Raw genomic sequence first — 17,996 nt, 5'->3', positions numbered from 1 at the left:
GCGGGACTCAGCACTTCACAGTTCTGCTTTGGTTACGGGGCCTGATGAGGTAGAGGAGCAAGGCCTGGCCACCTGCAGCTGAGGAGCGGCCGAGGGTTCCACTTCCTCCAGAGTTCCTGAAGGGCTGGGCCCTGGGGAGAAGGCCTAGGACCACCATTAACAGACCTCTCAGAGCCAACTGCACGTGGGGCTCTTCAAGACATTACAGCATTTGCCCATTTAGTCCTGAAGATGTTTTCCAGAGAGACCGTGGGTAGACACATCAGTTAGCCATGGCCATAATTCAGTAAAGGGGGGAAAAAGTCAGAGGGCTGAGCATCTTAGAGTAAAAGCATTTATTCCCACTCGGGCCTCCTGCGCTGGCCTGCAGGCGTGGCCTGGTAGGAGCTGGCTGCATCTCTGCGTCTGCCCCTGCTCCATGCTGCTCCCACCTCACCCAACGCACGAGCTGGGGCATGTTCTCACAGCAGTGGCAAAAGTGCAACAGGGCAAAGTTAGATCTAAAATGTGGACATGAAGGTTGAGACCCAGAATGAGTAGGTGCAATTTGCAGCAATTAGAGTTCTGAAAGGAGAGAGAGCACATAAGGGAGAAGCAATTTTTAAAGCCCTAAGGGCTGACAATTTTCCAGAATTGAAAGACTAAAATCCTTAGAATCAAGAGGATCAATGAATGCTTGGAGAGGGTAAAGCAAAAGATAACTACACTTAAGTACATTAAAATGAAACTACGGAGCCCCAAAGACAAACAGAGGATCTTCACAGCTGCCAGAGGGTAGGGTAGATTTCTAGAAAAATGCCTCAGCAGAATGCTAGCCTCTCCCCAGACAACAGAGAAACAGTGAACAGTGGTCTCTCTCCAGGGATGAGGAAAAACTATTTAATATAGAGTTATAAACCCTCCTAAGTAATCTTCCAAAAATAAGGGCACATTTAAGATATTTTCAGACAAACACTGAGAGAAATTAGTACTGATAGACACCAAAGAAATTGTACTTCATGAAAATCACGTCTGCTGGAAGGTCTAAGATGGCAAAATATATGATAGGCAAATAAACAGGCAGATAATTATAAAAGCACTATATAAAGCAACAAGAGTAGCATCTGATTTGGGAGGTGTTTAAATAAAAAGTCAGTGGGAAAATTCAGGATACCAGCTGCGTGTAAGTTCTTTCATTGTTTTGGAGATACTAATGTTACTGGTTAACTTTAGACTTGGTTAAGAATATATATTGAAATTTCAAGGGTGGCCACTGAGAGAACAGAAAGAATATTTAACTTTCAAACAAACAGAGGAGAAACATGGACTGTGAAGGAACAAAACCCAAGGTGGAAAGGGAGTGGGGGGAGAAAACAAAATAAGGTTACTAACTTTTAAATAAGATAGTAGAAATTTATCCAAAATTATCAGTAATCACAACAAATGCAAATGGACTGAGACTGGTTAAAAGTCAAAAGATCGTCAAACTAGATAAACATAATCTATCTATGTAGTATTTGTAATAAATATAAAACAAAAGAATGTATAAAAATTAAAGCTAAAACGATGGACAGAGATATATCAGATGTATAAAGTAATTAAAATTCAGTTCTCCAGGAAGATGAAACAACTCTAAACTTGGATGCACCTAATAATATTTTTTCAGGATACATAAAGCAAAAATCAGAGGGAAACATGGATGAATCCTCTATCATCATAAAGGGAGGCCTAAGCATAAATCTCAGTAATTGGTAAATCAAACAGGTAGAAAATCAGTTAGGATATATGAATGAGCAAAAGAGACAAGGACTATGCTTCCTTGACATCTTGGAAATTAAATACCATTTTTTCCCTAGGCTAACAATAAACAAATTCATAGGTGTTTTCGTCAGATTTTTCATCACTGTGATCGAAAAGACGTGACAATAACAAAACAGAGGAGGAAAAGTTGATTTTGACTCACTTTCAGAGGTTCAGTCCATGGTGGGCTTACTCCACAGCTCTGGGCCCAGATGAGGCAGAACAAAACATTATGGCAGAGGGGCATGATAGGAAAGCAGCTCAGAACACAGCAACCAGGAAGCAGAGAGAGAAAGCGAGGGGCAGCATTATTCTCCCCAGGGACAAAACAGAAACTCCAAAGGCACACCCCCAGTGGCCCACCTCCTCCAGTTCCCCTACTTGCCTACAGTTACCACCCTGTTAACCCATATAAGTGGATCAATTCACCGATTAGGTTACACCAATCATTTCACCTGTGAAAATTCTTGCATTATTTCACATATGAGCTTTTGGGGTACCCTTCATAGCTAACCCATAATAATAGGTTAAGACAGAGTGCACGGTGATCTATGCTTCAGAGGAAAACAGTGCAGCTAGATGGGATGGGCAGCGTGTGGAAGGAGAAGGAGGAGGGGGAGAGGGGCAGTAGTTAATTTGCAGTGTGTCTATTAACTTCATTGATAAGGTGTCATCAGTGCAAAGAGCAGGAGATGAGGAACAAGCCAGTGGGTGTTTGGGTGGCAGAGCACTCCCAGGAGGAGCAACACGCACAAAGGATTTAGACTGGGTGCATTTGTGACTTAACAGGACGGGAAGGCCAGTGAGGCTGAAGCCATCAAGGGGAGTTGTGGACAACCGGCTGACAGTGTTTGGGGCCCAAGGACTTTGGATTTTAGTCTGGGTGAGATGAGAATTTATTATGAGACTTGGGAGCAAAGAAGCTATGAGACTTAATAGAATTATTTTTAGCTGCATTGAGTGACCAACTGTATTGTCATTTGTACTGAGAACAGAAGCAGGAAACTCTGATATGAGGTTATCACAGTGACCCAGGTGAGATGTTGGTATCTTGGAGCAGAGTGTCATCAAGTCTAATTGGTGGAGTGAATTCAGCTACCTGCTGGGAGGCAGACATTTTTTTTTTTTTTTTTCAGTGCTGGGAATCAAACCAAGTGCCCCACACAAACCAGGCAAGCACTGTAGCAGAGCCACGCGCCTCACTCTTACCAATGTAACATGTGAATGGAAAATAATCCCTATAAGACAAACAACAATAAGTGTTGGCGAGGATGTGGGGGAAAAGGTACACTCACACACTGCTGGTGGGACTGCCAATTGGTGAGCCAATATGGAAAGCAATATGGAGATTCCTTGGAAATCTGGGAATGGAACCACCATTTGACCCAGCTATTCCTCTCCTTGGACTATACCCAAAGGACTTAAAAACAGCATACTACAGGGACACAGCCACATCAATGTTTATAGCGGCACAATTCACAATAGCTAAACTGTGGAACCAACCTAGATGCCCTTCAGTGGATGAATGGATTAAAAAAAGTGGCATATATACACAATGGAATTTTACTCAGCAATAAAAGAGAATAAAATCATGGCATTTTCACGTAAATGGAAGGAGTTGGAGAAGATAATGCTAAGTGAAGTTAGCCATTCCCAAAAATACAAATGCCAAATGTTTTCTCTGATATAAGGAGGCTAACTCATAGTGGGGTAGGGAGGGGGAGCATGGGAGGAATAGACGAACTCTAGATAGGACAGAGGGGTGGGAGGGGAAGGGAGGAGGCAGGGGATTAGCAAGGAAGGTGGAATGTGATGGACATCATTATCCACAGTACATGTATGTATGAAGATACGAATTGGGTGTCAACATACTTTATATAAAAACAGAGATATGAAAATTGTGGTATATATGTGTATTAAAATTGTGATGCAAAAAAACCCAAAGTAAACGTATAAAGACATGAATTGGCGTGAACATACTCTATATACAGAGATATGAAAAATTGTGCTCTATATGCATTCCACTGCTGTCATGTATTAAAAAAATAAAATCAATAAAAGATAAAAAAAATCCCTAAAAGATTGATTGCAGTGTGATATTGTTTTGTAATGCTAAAATTAAAGGGAAACAATATATTTTGAAGGATACTATTTATGTGTGTGGGGGATCCTACATTTCAAGGAAGTCGATGAAACTAATGGCTCAGGATTGGGATGGCAGAACAGGAGAATGGATGGCCAGGAGAACCTGGGTAGATGTAGGATGTCACGTGGGTCCCAGTTCTGGTGCTAGGTGGTAAATGAATCTGTGCTTATTAAATTATATGGTAATCAACGAAAATAAAAATGCTGTGCGTAGGTCAGAGATGATGGTATTAAAGGTCAGGGATAAAGCTCAGTGGTAAGTACAACAACTAGAACTTTCTTTAAGCAATGCAAACTATAGTTATTGAACATTTTTTAATCAATTTTTTAATCGATTTTTTGTTATTGAACATTTTTAAGTTTTAATGGCATATAATTCAAATACCATAGAATTTACCAGTGGTTTCTAGTATATATTTAGAGTTGTGCAAATTTCCCTACAATCTAGTCAGTGACATTTAAAACATTAATGAAGAATTAAACAGGAGATTTTGTCACAAAAGAGAGGATTAGTGGACTGAAAAACAAAAGGTCTGAATAATATATCTGGGGTTAAACATAGAGAGGTAAAAGGATGGAGAAAAGAAGTTTAATTTAGAAAGAGAGAGAAAAGGGGCATTTCATGCAGTGTTTTTAAAATCCCATTCATGAAAATCAAGACCAACCTCCTCTTTAGTTTTGGAAGTATAACAGCCCAGGTGCACATTTTCCGAAATTCCAACTTGGATTTGAGAACTCTGATTTTATCACTGGCAACAAAGACTCTCCGTTGTTTTCCTTCAAGTGACCCAGTGCTTTATTCATTTCCTAGCAATGTCTGCCAAATACCCACATCTGCATAGCTTGTCCTTCTTTCAAATAACAGTGTTGGCTTAAAAAAAATAAAAGAGGTTCAACTCACAAGAGAGCCCTGCACAGGCCCCCACACTGCATGGCTTGAGGGCAGTTTGTGTCTAAGATGCCCCGGGCTTGGAGTGCGTGCCCCATGTAGTCACAGCAGGTATTAGAAGAGCTTGTGTCCCAGGGAAGTATTGAATAAAGTTAAAATTTGCTACTGCTTCATCGAGGACATCTTAAGTGAAATCACACTTCTCGAAGAACATGAGCACGTGGAGGGATGAAGAACACGACTGTGAGTGCAGGTTGGCTGACCTGCCACTGCTTTTGCCCACCGGGCAAATCTCAACGTCCAGGATGAGGGGCAAGATTTAAAAAAGTAAACACTTTGAACACTTCTAGCCATATGTGTTTGTGATCAAGCATTCACAGGAAGGTCTATGATATTGGTGCTAAAAGAAGATATGAAAACGTGCCAGCGCGTGGGTCCCTGGAGCAGCCAGGGAGTCCAGAGCCACCAGGTGAGGGCAGGAGAGGGGGCAAAGGCACCACGTGATGGGAAAGTCGGCTGGGCTGCCTCTACTCTCTCAGCCAGAGGACCAGCCCGGCTGGCGCTGGCCGGAGGAGTGCAGCGCCCTCTCCAGTCATCCCTGGGCACATCCCAAACGCATGGGTGAAGCTGTGTGTGCCATGCAAGGTAACATGCCATCAGCATTCTACATGTGAACACGACAAACGCAACACTCTAAACCGTGCAGGCGCAGTTTCCTCAGTCCCCGGCTTTCAGGGTGGCTGTCCTCACCGGGGCTAATCGGCACAGGTAGGCACGGTGAGGGCTTCTGCGAACACACCTGTCCCGGGGTTCCTCTTAACCTGGCCGTGACCCCAGCTGGCGGGGAGGGTGGGATGAGGCTGGGTCAGGAGGTCGTGGGCCGGGGCTGTAGCTTCGTAGGAATCTTTAGGTTAGGGCCCAGGGGCACGTGGGCGCAGAACCTCCCCGCCTAGACCTCCGCACCACCGGGAGTCTAGCGGCTGGGGCGGGGGCGGGGCCTGAAGGCCGCCTGGGCTGGCCAAGAGGCCCGCGGGAGGCAGCGCCACCTCGTGGCCGATCCTTTCCAGCGTCGGGCAGAGCCTGGGGCCACCTGGGGTTGCCGACTGGGATTTGGGGGCTCCTGGGCGGGGGGTGGTTCTGTGGCTTATAAACTCAGTCCTGGGCCCAGCATTCTGAGAACGGCTGCCCCGTGGCAGGTAGTGGGAGCCTGCAAAGGTGACAGCACTCCAGCTGTCCTCTGCTATGTCAAGACCCCATACTTGTGCCCTCAAGTTACTGAGGGAAATAAACAGGGAACCTGTCCACGTGCCGTTAATAACCGGGGACACACTGCTTCCTGTGGGTGATGGATTATTTTTTGTCGGGGTGCTGGTGCAGTGGGCAGGGCTGGTGCAGTGGGCAGGGCAGGCCCTGCCTGTCCGGCCAAGCCATGCCCTGGGACTGGGCAGCAGCTCAGGGCAACTGCTGCACTCCCTGGTTGCCGTCTTCCTGTAGGGGCGCAGGAGGGAAGAGGGAAAAGAACCTGCAGCTACTCACACGAGCTTTTAAAGGTTTATTTGTACTATATCTCTCACGCCCCCAAACGGTCCAGAAATAGGAACAATGGGGCAGGGTCTGCAGCTTCCAGTCGGCCCAGAAAAAGCGTGAGGCCACCAACTACAGAGGCAAGGGTCAGACACACCCCTGAGGGGCTGAGCCACCTGGGCCACCCTCCTGTCCCAGGAGGCCTCCTGCTCCTCCCTGATTCCTCTTATCACCAAAGCCAGTGGCTTGGCCCTAATACCAGGCTCTTAATCTGCAGCGATGTCCATATGGTCAATGTCCCCTCACCCTGGCAGGAGGCTGGACTCCTTCTCCACCAGCCGGCTGACCATGCGCAGGGCCAGGGGCAGTGACATGTTGGTGTCACGGTGATAGCGAGGGTGGCACACTTCTGCACTAGGTGTGAATACAAACTGGGCCACGCTGGGCATCTTCAGCAGGTTCAGCAGCTCGGTGGCCCGGATGCGGATGGCTTCTGCATCCTCCTCACTGTGTGTGGAGCTGGAAGCTGGGCCCTGGGCCAAGGTCCTCATCTTTGACAGGAACAGAGAGACCCTGGGGACAAGGAGGTCCAAGCCTGTCCAAGCTGCAGTGTACGAGGGGTCCAGACCCCTGATGCACATGGTGGCCTGGCTGTAGCCTGGCAGTGCCCACCCCCAGCCAGGACCCTGTGCAACACCAGGACAGACATCAGAAGTGTCTCTTCCCCATGGAAGACAGGGTTTCCATCTTTCTACTCCCTAATCCAGTACCTGGGGATCAGGTCCTGGCTCCGGGAGGCCAGCTTGGTCAGTGTGGTCATGAGCACAGTGACAACCTGTGGTGGACACCTGGGCTGGTCCGCTGAGGGGCGGGATTGGGTGACCTCAAACAGTAAGGCCTCCAAGGCTTCGAAGAACTTGTTGATCTGCTCCACAGTGCACCGCCTGTCGCAGGTCACTGACAGATACTCGCCGATGGCCCACACCTAAGCCCAGGACGGAGGCTTAGCCCCTGCTGCAGACCCTCCTCTGTCAGCAGAGGGCGGGAGAGGCCAGGCCAGCTTACCACACTGGTGAACACGCCTGCTCTGCTGTGGATGTTGCTCACGCTTCCTACGAAGTCCAGGAGCTCTCTGGCTAGCTCCACCACCAGGGAGGGATTCCGCTGACACAGGGCCAGGAACTGAGAGCTCAGCACCCTGCCCGGAGAGCAAGACGTCCAGGCTCCACGCAGCTCTCCAACTCTCAGGCCTGCCCATCCAGTCTAAGAGCCAGGAGGTGACCCCAGAGCCACGGGTGGCCAGGTGCAGGTGAATCCTCACCCAAAAGTCAGAAGATGAGGATCCTCCCCACCCCTACAGGGCCTTTTACCTCACTGGAGAGGTGACCAGGCCTGTGTTGTCCTCAGTCCTGGACTTGAGGGAGGCCTGTGTCAGGCCTTTAGGAAAAAAAATGACCCAGAGGGCAAGAGGGTCGGGAAGGAGGACTTAAGCCGGCCCTGGAAACAGGCTTAGGGGAGGGAAGGACAAGAGAATGTTCTGGATTGGGGGCTGGGCTGGGGCAGGGCTGGGGCAAGGCTGGGGGTGCACGTGGGGCTGCTGTGGGCGTGGCAGGATCTGAGGCTGCTGGGGACAGCCGGGAGGGGAGGGGAGATGAGCCTGGGGGCAGAGCTGCGGCAGTGGAAGGGGAGCAAGGGTCTGAGACGGGGTTGCTCAGTGTGGGACCTGCTCCCGCTGTGGGGTGAGGCCCACCTCTGCACGCGGGCCTCGTACTGCGGGACCTGGTAAAGTGAGTCACTTCTCTCCAGGAGCAGCAGTGCCAGCTGGGTGGTCAGGGCCCTGCCAGCAAACTGTAGGTCAAGAGCAAAATATGGACACACTGGACACCACTTTCTGGACATCACAACAGGGGGAGGGGAAGGCCCAGGAGCTGGAAGGGAGGCCCTTGTCCTTCCTTCTGAGTGGCCTCCCCCAGTACTCAGGACCATGCAGACAGAGTGAGGGGTGCGAGGGGAGCTGGGGGAGGGCTGATTGGGAGGGGGAAAAATCCCTGGCCCCAGGTGCCCTGGCAGGACCCCACTCCTGACCTGTGGCTCCCCCTGCAGCAGCCGGCCTGCGAGGCAGGGTGCAGTCTTGCTCAGCTGCAGCGAAGCCCAGGCTGCCCAGCCCGCATCCAGCCACGCCGTGACCAGCCTGTCTCCAGGGGCCCCACCTGGGTTGAGCTCCCTGGGTGCAGCCAGTGGGAGCCACCAGCATTCAAGAAGCCTGGAGCTCTAGGACACATGGCTGGCTCTAGCTGGGGCCACCAGCCCCTCAAAGCCACTTAACCCTGCCCTGGGGACAGGGAACAGGACCTGGCTAGGGCTGTGGAGTGCACCCTCTCCATTTCTGACCCTTAGAGCAGCCAAAGAGTGCAGCAGGATAACCGTCTGCAGAGGTCAAGGGCAGTGCCACAGTCCTCACACTGGGCCAGTGCCCCCGCTTGAGGCCCACGGGAATGGGGAACTGGGCAGTGGGCTCACCTGGATCACAGCAGAGAAGAATGCCTGGAGCAGGGCGGGCACTGCCTCGGCACACTGGGCCACCCGGGCACAGCTGGCCATGGGCTGCAGCAGCTGGTGGAGCAGCGTCAGCCTGGGGACACAGTGGGGCCGCTCAGTGTCTCCAATGCCCCCCACCTGTGGAATTCCATAGGCACCAGGAAAGGACAGGACAGACACTGGTTGGTCACGGGGGCCACCCGCCACTGTTCGTGTCAGGCCCTGTCCCCATCACTGTCTGCTTGCTCTTCAGGATGACACCCACCCACGGGGCTCAGGGAAGCCCCGAGGTGTCAGCACACCCAGGAAAATGGGGCTGGCCGGCGGAGCCGCAGGGTCTGCCCGGGTTGCCCCCTCCCGGAGCGTGCCAGGCCCCAGTGTCCCCGTCTGTAAAGGGTGTGTTCACAGCACCAGCTCAGGGTTCTGGAAACTGAAGGAGCAGGTCCAAGATTGGCTGTGCTTAGAGGCCACCCCGCGACATGAGCTAGTCCTCTGCAGGGCTGCTGGCCACAGCTGTCTCCCAGGTCTGGGAGGAACACAGTCCCGTGAGGCAGGGAACACACAGGGCCCCACAGGGAGCACCATCCTGATGACAGTTGCCCGGTCACTGAGCCCCACCTCTCTGCGGAGCCACTGGCTTTGGTGCGCAGCAGGTGCTGGAAGAGACCCTGGCACTGCGGGTCGCGGAAGGCCTCCAGGCAGCTGGGAGTCCTGAGAGAGGCGTCCCACAGGAGCCTTTCAGATGGGGATGATGATGATCTGTGTGAGAGAGTACAAGGCCTGGCTAATACGGCTCCTGGCACCAGATTTGGTCCCTGGCCCCCAGGTCACCAATGATCAGAGAGATGTCACAGTAACATCAGTTTCTTGGGGTAACAGGGAAGGACCCATGGGACTTGTGGGAGGCCCTCCCCGTGAACATGAAGACAGGCAGGAAGGCTCAGGGGCTGCCCTGAGTGGGTGCTCAGTACAGCGCAGTGTGGGGGCAGCTTTCCGGGGGAGGAGGGGGCGGGGCCGAGAGCTGGAGTGGTAATGGAGCTGAGGGGGCAGAGGGGGGAGGGAGCAGGGTCCACCTGAGCTGCAGGTGCAGGGCGGCGGTCAGGCAGGGCAGGTCCAGCAGCGTGTGCAGCATCTCCACGGCTGTGCCAGCGTCCACCAGAGCCGGGAGGAGCCCCACAAACTCGGAGGTGAGGGGAGGGCTGTTCCATGCCAGGAACTGTGGGACAAGAACAGCAGCTCAGCTGGAGGCAGCGGCCTTGCTCTCCCCAGGCGGGACCCGCCTCTGCCCCTCCTTTCACACTTTCTTGTTTTTGCTGCCAGTTTTGGTGCAACAATTAAATCAACTTTTTAACCACTTGTTTGGTTTTTTCCTTAAGATAACTCTCTAAATGGATGTGAGAGGCCACCCGGTGAAGCACAGCACAGACCAAGGCACCAGGGAGGTCCCACGCTTGCTCAGTGGGGACGAGCTCACAGAGGCAGATGGGGGGCTTCTGGCCCCCAGGCACTGCCCGCAGCTACAGTGACGGTTCTGTTAGACCCTGGGCCTCTACACCTCGCCCTGTACCCCACATCTCGGGGCCAAGGACTGCATGCTGGGGATAGGCCCTGGACCCTGGCACCCTGGCCCGTGTCCCCGTAGGACTACCGCACATGCCTTGAACAGGTTGGGGAAGCTTGACTTGAGGATGCCGAGGAGGTGAAGGTCGAACAGGGGAAGGTTGTCCCTGCAGAACCGGATGACCTCGAAGGCCAGCATGGGGTTGTGGAAGTGCTCAGAAGGGAGCCTGGTGAGCAGGTGCTGGTAGATGGCCTCTGAGCCCACAGCCGCCGCCTCCCCTGCAAGGCAACAGACCCATCTGGGCGGGAAGGCCTGCTGCAGGGGCCTCTTTACCGCCATGTGGCGAGGCATCTCTGCTGCCCCTGGGGGCCCCTTGACATCTTGGCTGAATCTTGAGGCCAGCATAAGCCTTGAGCACATAGACTCCAGAGACGCCCCAGACAGGAAAATCCAGAAACCCCAGAGCGTCCGGGAAGGTGCTGGTTCTCAGCTTCCGGGTTTCACAGCTGCGATGTGGTAAAGACAGTTTTGAGCTGACACGAAGCTGAGAATGTTTTGTTTCACTATTTAAAAAATAAAGGGAACCACCATCGGGGCCAACAGCCCCTGGAGAAAGTAACGCTCTATAATTGAGGACAGAAGGGCTGTCCTTTCACGTGGACTCTCCTCCCCAGCTTGGGGCTTACCGTGATTCAGGAAGAACTGGGCAAGGGGCAGCACTGCCCGCTCGCTGCCTGGGTCTGTGCCCAGTCGCGTGTGGAGAGCCTTCAGGCAGGAGAGGGTACGGTACAGGAAGGAGGGGTCCTGGCGGCACAGCACATCCAGGATCAGTATGGCTTCCACAAGGCACTGCAGGGACACCCAGGCCATGTCAGGGGGCTGAGCACTGCCACTGCCCCAGCCGCCCCAGCCGGCCACTTACGGCTTTCTGCAGGTCCGCGTCTCCCTTTCGCAGGGCTCCTGGTAGGAAGGAAGTCAGCTCACCTCTGCCCCCACCTCAAACAGCCCCGTGGAAAGGTGGCCAGGTGAGGACAGGGAACGGCTGGCTGGGAGAGGACCTGAAGTGGCGACCAGGGCCCACAGGGTGCAGGATGGGGTGGGACGGGCCTGGCAGGGTCGCAGGCCTGCAGGTTTGATCACTGCAAGCTCATCCTCAGAAACAAGGAGGCACCTGGGGCTAAGCAGCTACCCGGGGACCCAGCCTCCTTTGAGCAGCTCAGTGAAGACCTGCTGCCCTTGACCACACCTGGCAGGAGGGGAGCTGGGCTCGGGGGCAGTCCTGGGCATGGTCCAGGCAATGGCCTGAAGACTTACGTCTATTACTCTGCTCAATGAGACGCTGGCAGTACTCAAAGGCCGCCTCCCTCAGCCGCTCCCGTGGGGGCAGCAGGCGGGTGGCTGTGGAGGCAGCAGAGAGCACAGACAGGGTGGAGCCCTCCAGCTCTGACTTGTCATCTGTAGGAAGAGGGGTGGCTCAGCAGGACAGTGTGGCCCATGTTCGGCCATACTCAGCTGCCCCTGCATGGATGGGTAAGAAGGGGACACCCACCGGCCGGCCCAAGTGGCCACGTGGCCCCAGAGCCTGTCCACTGCACCTGGCAGCTTTCACCCCACACTGGCTATATACCCCTGTCTGGATGCCAGCTGTTTCGCCGTCTATGAACCAGGGGTTTACTGAAGAGAAGGAATTCAGTGAGGCTGTCTCAACAACTGCATGGCTGTTGGCCTTACATGAGCCCTCTCAGGCTTCTCTGGGCCATCACGAGGGTCCCTGGCGCTGAGGCCCTGGGGGAGGCTGATGGTCTGGGCCTCGTTTTCTGCTGTTCCCAGCTCAGCAGGCCTTGCTGCTGGCCTCCTGGACTGCCTCACACCTGCGCCCCCTAACTCCCACCAGCATCTGAGGATTTGTGCACCTGCCTCTTACCCTCGTCTGACCTTTGTCTCCCCCGGCTCACCTGTGTCCAGGGTACTCGGGCCCTCGGGGCTTTTGTGCAGTAGCCACGCCCGCAGCATGGAGAAGGCCTGAACGTTCAGCCACTGGTCCTCTGTGAAGTGCTGGCCCGTGGAGAGCACCGTGAAGAAGTCCGAGGCCACCGCTCCGTCAACCTCAGTGATGGGGCCTGGCTGGGGGAGGAAGGACAGGGGCTGGGGGTTCTCTGGGCCAGCTGGGTGCAGAGGCTGAGGCTGGGGAACAGCCGACAGGTTCACAAGCTACCCAGGAGGGCGGAGAGGACACTGCAGGTGGACATGAACTCAAGCATGGCCCAGGGATGTGAGCCTGGAAGCCCACCCATCCCGACCCTACATCGGAGGTTGCCTACTCTTCCGGGTCCAAGCAGCAGCCACCTCATGACATGCAGACACACCACACGACCCCAGGGCAGACAGTGTCCTGCATCTTCTGGGTGTCAGTCCCACACAAACCTCCAGAGCCACACAGACTAAAGGACTATGGCCTCCTGACCCAGGGTCCCCAGTGGAGACATCAATGAGGGATTCTCCCAGAGCCAGTGGAAGGAGAGGTGTTGACGGGAACCTCATGGTCAGCTGACTGTGGGGACACAGAACTCCCCAGAGGGGGCAGAATCTGTGATTTCAGTTCTGAGACCTCTAAGCAGCTTGGGCTCACCTGCCGGGCCCTGGGTGTGGAGAAAAAGCCCCCTGAGTGCGGGAGCCCTTGCTGGACACTGGCATGGCGGAGCCAATCCACAAGCCGCTTGCTGAGGAGGTCGGTCTGGTCTGTGGTGAGGGGTCCCATTGAGGAAAACAGTTAAACACTTCGGACTCCCAAGTCCCTCGTGATGCTGGTGGAAGTGGCTCAGGAAACAGGGCCCTACAGGGCGTGATCCAGGGAGCCTGTGGTGTTCCCCAGGGAACCCTCCCATCCTCTTCCCACACCCCCCCCATGGGAATGCTGGAGAGAGGGGCCAGGAGGGAAGACCCCGCGTAGGTGCCTCAGGAATGGGCCTGTGTACCTTCCTGGAGGGTCCCTGGGGCAAGGCCCACCACCTTTGACAGGACAGGGAGGAGGTGCCTCAGACTGGGCCCCTCGGGCTGCCGGCTCTCAAGGACTGTAAAGATGCGCTGGCCCACACTTCTGACCTCCTGTCTTCTGTCACCCTTCAAAGCAAACAGGGCAGGTGCTGAGGTGCTGCCTCAGCCCACATGCTGGAGTGAGACCCCCACTTCAGAGGTCTGCAGGAGGCTCTCTGAGGAAACTCCGTCCTTGTGAGCCCCTCCCTGATGTGACTCTTAGAAAAACACATCCCTGTATGGTTTGGGGCAGGGCCTCTGGGGCTGCCATGTAAACAGAGATTCAAGGACCCAGTCTCCTCAGAGCCAGGTGGCAAGGAGCGGGCACTAGGTTGGATGCTCAGGGACAAGGAATCTGGGCCTGGGCTGCTGGTCACTACCATGAGTGGCTTGCAAGGCTTCCTGTGGGCATGTGCACTCCAGGGGCTTCCTGGCCTCCAAATGGCAAGGCCACCCAGGTTACGGAGGAGGCAGGTACAGTGGGTGGCACTTTAGGATGGCTCCTGGGCAGCCATGCTCCTGGAAGCACAGGTCTGGCCTGCTCTGTCAGGCACGTCAGTCACCTCTCAGTGAAACCTCCTCTGTGTAGTCCCCTCATGACAGCAAGGCCTCTGATCTGGAGACACCTGGAAAGCAGAATGCCACTGCTCCCCTGGTGTCACTAATGCTACCCGTACATGTGTGTAGTAATGTCGCCTAAGCAGCCCAGACTCCGTGGCCTGATCTAGCCTTCAAAGGAGTCCTGTGTGGCTCCTTCCCAAGGAAAAGAGGACACAGGCAGGAACCTGCCCTTTCTGGATGTCTCTGAGCGCCAGGAGGTTGGGGGAAGGGGGGGGTGCGGGTGTTCACCAGCGGTAAAAGCTGCTGAAGGCAATGAATGTGAACCGAACCAAGTGGCCCACCCAGCCTATTGGGCACAAGCAGGGTCACAGGCAGCTTGCTGTGCTCCCCCCAGGACCCAGGACCACCAGAGGCAGGACGTTCACCCTGAGTGGCAACAAGTTCGTTACCTGGGCTAGGAGCACAGATGCCACCAGACTCATCTGCCGGGTGTTCGGGGCACGATCACAGGACAGGGTCAGGCTGTCAGAGGGTGACATCTCTCTCAGAATGGCAGCACAGAGGACCTGGAGCTGCTCGGGGCATGTAGGCAAGCAGAGGGTGGCCTGCAGCAGGTCCACGCATGTCTTGTCCAGCCTGGAGGTTGAGACCCAGTGGGCAACACATCACACCCACTGCAAGGGCACCCGGCACCCCAACGAAGCTGGCCTGGGTCCATCTGGCAGGTGGACTGGACATTTCCCCACGAGGCCCTCTGGTGTTGGTTTTCAGGGACACAGAGGCTCAGACACCGAGGAGCAGAGCACCACCCTGCAGGACGCACCAGGCTGCCTCAAGGGGCAGGAGCAGCTGCCTGACACTCACCTCCGGGGATACTTTGTGGCCCAGACAATGAGGAAGAGCCTCTGCAGGGCGTCCACAGCCGCTGGGCCCAGGTCCTCCCGCAGCAGCTTGATGATCCGGGAACAGAAGCCCTGCAGCTCCTCATCCTGGATCTCCCTGAGGAGGAAGGACATCAACAGCTTGCCTTGTGCCTGGGGACCCCGCGGTGCTGCCTGAGCAACGGCAGCAGCCCTCCCAGCCTGGGGGACAATCCCATCCAGTGCAGAAAGAGCAGGAAGCTGCAGGGGCGACGAACCCCAGTTCACGGTAATGACCCTTGAGTAGAGATGCCACATGTTGCAGTTCTGTGCTTCCAGAAACAAAACTAAAACTGATTGACTTTAGGAGTTGCATTCAAATGCAAGGGCAAGTTTAGTTCAAGGAAAGCTTTTCAAAGGATGCATCAGTGAGCCTCTCACTTCTGAAAACAAGGCCATGTAAAGCTTATAAGATAGCCTGATTATAAGGTAGTCTGATATTGATTGGATTAATTTGAAAATATGTCAGCACTTGCAACAGGTGAGATTCCGGTCTCTCTTTTTAGATTTCTATTCCAAACTAAAAGGCAAAAGGTGAAGGAGGTCCTGCAGACAGCACCACTGAGACCTGAGAAAAGCCCCTTCACCCTGACCCTCTCCTTGTGACCCCATGGCTGAAGACCCCACTGATGACCTCCTGACCAGTCCAAGCTCACACACTGAACCCATCCTGAACCTGTCACATATTTGAGCTGCTACCCTGGGGTGGCAGAGGTTCAGTGATGGTCTGGAGCCAAGCTCTTGGGTGGCTCTGGCTTTTCCCTGAAACCCATTGGATACATTCACTACCACCCCTTGTCCCTGTCTTGTTTCCCACTTAAGCCATTCAGTCATATTGTGGAACCTAAGCTAGAACAGGTACAGGCTAGAAGAAGGGACATGGAAAGACAAGAGGACAAGTCGAGGTTTCTGTCTAACTGGGCTCATGTTGAGCCATAAACACTAAAGGAGACTGAGAGAGGAGCTTACCAGTCTGTCTTGCAATTTTAATGGGAGACTCTTTTCCAGAATGGTGGTGCTACTAATCTCCAAATTTCAGGCTTCTTTCTTTGTGGTGCTGGGGATGGAACTCAGAGCCCCGCACGCAAGGCCTAGGAGGTGCTCTACCCCTGAGCTACAACCCCAGCCTCTCAGGCTTCTTCCTCTAAGGCCAACCTGCCCAGTCACTTCCAAATCCTGGCCCCTCCCTCCTTTCTCTTGCCCCTTTATGTGGACCCTCTGCCTGAAACTCCCCACCCTGAGCTTCTGTTGCCACCTCCTCCCAGAGATCTTCCCCTGCCTTGCTGTGCACCAAAGTCCCCCAACCTTTATTTGCGCCCCACCTGGTCCATTGACTCAGCTCACAGACATATTTCTGATTCCCTTCTCCACCCTTGCTTCCTACACCTCCGAAACATTCTGAGGGAAATGACAGTTTCTTCACTTTCACACCTTAGCCATTTTTAGTTTAAAAAAACAGAAGTTGTCACTGGCTTAAAGCATCCAGTGGGGGCTGGGATTGTGATTTAGTGGTACAGCACTTGTGTGAGGCACTGGGTTCAATCCTCAGCACCACATATAAATAAGTAAATAAATAAAGGTATGTGTCCATCAACAACTAAAAAATGTATGTATTAATAATAGTAATGAGCATACTGTGGAAACTAGTGTTTCCAAGGGGAAAGATCAGTCTTAACTGCTAAGGTACTTTCTCCAAGCGTGCCTACAGGCACTGTGGGAACTCAAGCATTTTCCTTCAGGAAACGATACATGCTGTCCCCAATATGCCCCGTCACAGAGGAGAACATGAACTTGAACAGAAAGCTGTTCTTTGCTTTTCATTCTACTGGTCCATGGCCCTGGACAGAATGAGTTGGGAATGACATTGAGTGGGTTTGTTTTTCCTTGTGTCTGTGAGCAGGTTTGTGGAGGGATGCGGGTTTGTTTCATTCATTACCTAAACTCAAATGATCTACACATGCATCCACTACTGAAGGCAAGGTGGGCCACACTGGACTCATGGGGGTGGCAATGTGGCACTTTCCCAAGACATTTTCAATGGTTACTCTGACCAGAGTTTTGTCCTGGTCAGACTTCCGACCTTAACTTGCCTTCTTGACCTTGCTCGCTATAATTCCATGGACCTCAACCTTCCTAGTATTTCTCACCAGTTAGTCCAAATTTGAATCTAAATTAGTTTTTTAAATGAGGTTCTGGCTGCATTTTCATCTTTTACTTTTTATGGTACTGGGAACTGAAGCTGGATTGTTTTTAATCACCGAGCCACATCCCCATTGTTTGATACAGGGTCTCGCTAAATTGCTGAAGCTGGCCTCGAATTTGTGATTCTCCTGCCTCAGCCTCCAGAGGAGCTGGGAATACATGCGTGCACCACAACGCCCAGCTTGCATTTTTCTTTGTTTTAAAAAAAAGGAGGACCAGGTCTGGGGCTCGTTGGTTTGTAAGGAGGGGCTAGGTCTAGTCGGAGCCCAGAACCAGACTGAGCGCAGGGTGGCGAACAGTTCCTCAGTCTGGCCGCATTTCTTTCGCACAACACTCGCGCGGCTTCCCCGCCGCAGGGGCGGTGAAGAGCCGCGGGGTTCAGCTCCCCGCGTCTGAACTCGGAAGCCGCTCATTCCCCGCCTGTCGTGAGTGCGAGGCCTCCCGTCGCCCTCCGTAGCTCGGCTCAGCGGTCGCCTCCGCGGCCCGCAGCCCAGGAAGCTGCCCCGGCCCGGCCCCAATCTCCGGAGCCGGTCCGCCCGCGCTCCCGCTGTTTGCCAGCACTTGGGCCTGGCGAGCCCCGCACCTGGCCTGGTGGAGCAGGCTCTCCGCGGCCGCCGTGAACATCCCGCCGCTGCGAGGACACCCAAACCCGCGCCAGTGCCGCAGGACTCCAGGGACTTCCGGGGCCGCATCACGTGCCACGTCACGTGCCACGTCACGTACGGAGGCCGACCTCCTCGGGCGCCCCGCCAGCTTCTAGAGCCTCGTCCGGTGGGAGGAGGGCGGGCCCTCGGCCTATAGGTTTCGACGCAGAGCGTCTGGGGGCGGGGCCGGTGGCGCCTGC

At 54.0% G+C, this 17,996-nt stretch overlaps 1 protein-coding gene across 8 annotated transcripts; it reads right to left on the bottom strand.

Annotated features, from left to right (window-relative positions):
- Positions 1-6,352: 6,352 nt before the first annotated feature.
- Ap5z1 (adaptor related protein complex 5 subunit zeta 1) lies at positions 6,353-17,940 on the bottom strand. Of its 8 annotated transcripts, none has more exons than XM_048785284.1 (18): positions 17,714-17,932; positions 14,895-15,029; positions 14,480-14,666; positions 13,412-13,556; positions 13,066-13,269; positions 12,392-12,556; positions 11,751-11,891; positions 11,359-11,396; positions 11,123-11,285; positions 10,533-10,714; positions 9,949-10,091; positions 9,494-9,634; positions 8,858-8,969; positions 8,423-8,608; positions 8,088-8,185; positions 7,403-7,535; positions 7,108-7,322; positions 6,353-6,910 (listed from the first exon to the last, which is right to left on the bottom strand). In XM_048785284.1, the coding sequence occupies exons 1-18, from the start codon at positions 17,842-17,844 to the stop codon at positions 6,640-6,642; spliced, it is 2,790 nt and encodes a 929-aa protein (XP_048641241.1). In that variant the 5' UTR covers positions 17,845-17,932; the 3' UTR covers positions 6,353-6,639. The 8 variants fall into 8 exon arrangements, with proteins under 8 accessions (XP_048641241.1, XP_048641242.1, XP_015357496.1 ...); XM_048785285.1 differs by having other exon boundaries at positions 12,392-12,560; positions 13,066-13,175; positions 17,714-17,927; XM_015502010.2 differs by having other exon boundaries at positions 17,736-17,903.
- Positions 17,941-17,996: the final 56 nt, after the last annotated feature.

Source organism: Marmota marmota, unplaced genomic scaffold, assembly GCF_001458135.2.
Source record: "Marmota marmota marmota unplaced genomic scaffold, marMar, whole genome shotgun sequence".
NCBI classification, from domain to species: domain Eukaryota; kingdom Metazoa; phylum Chordata; class Mammalia; order Rodentia; family Sciuridae; genus Marmota; species Marmota marmota.
The sequence above is the reverse complement of the archived record's forward strand: the minus strand, read 5'-3'. Positions and strand labels throughout refer to the sequence as shown.

Bases quoted from the DNA above. Each gene is read 5' to 3' on its own strand.
- Ap5z1 (XM_048785284.1), bottom strand. From the start codon at position 17,844: ATGCGGCCCCGGAAGTCCCTGGAGTCCTGCGGCACTGGCGCGGGTTTG. The intron at 11,892-12,391 runs GTGAGCCGGGGG...CTCTTCCTACAG, and splicing joins CCCGAGTACCCTGGACACAG to ATGACAAGTCAGAGCTGGAG. The intron at 7,536-8,087 runs GTGGGCCTCACC...CTCTCCGGGCAG, and splicing joins TACGAGGCCCGCGTGCAGAG to GGTGCTGAGCTCTCAGTTCC.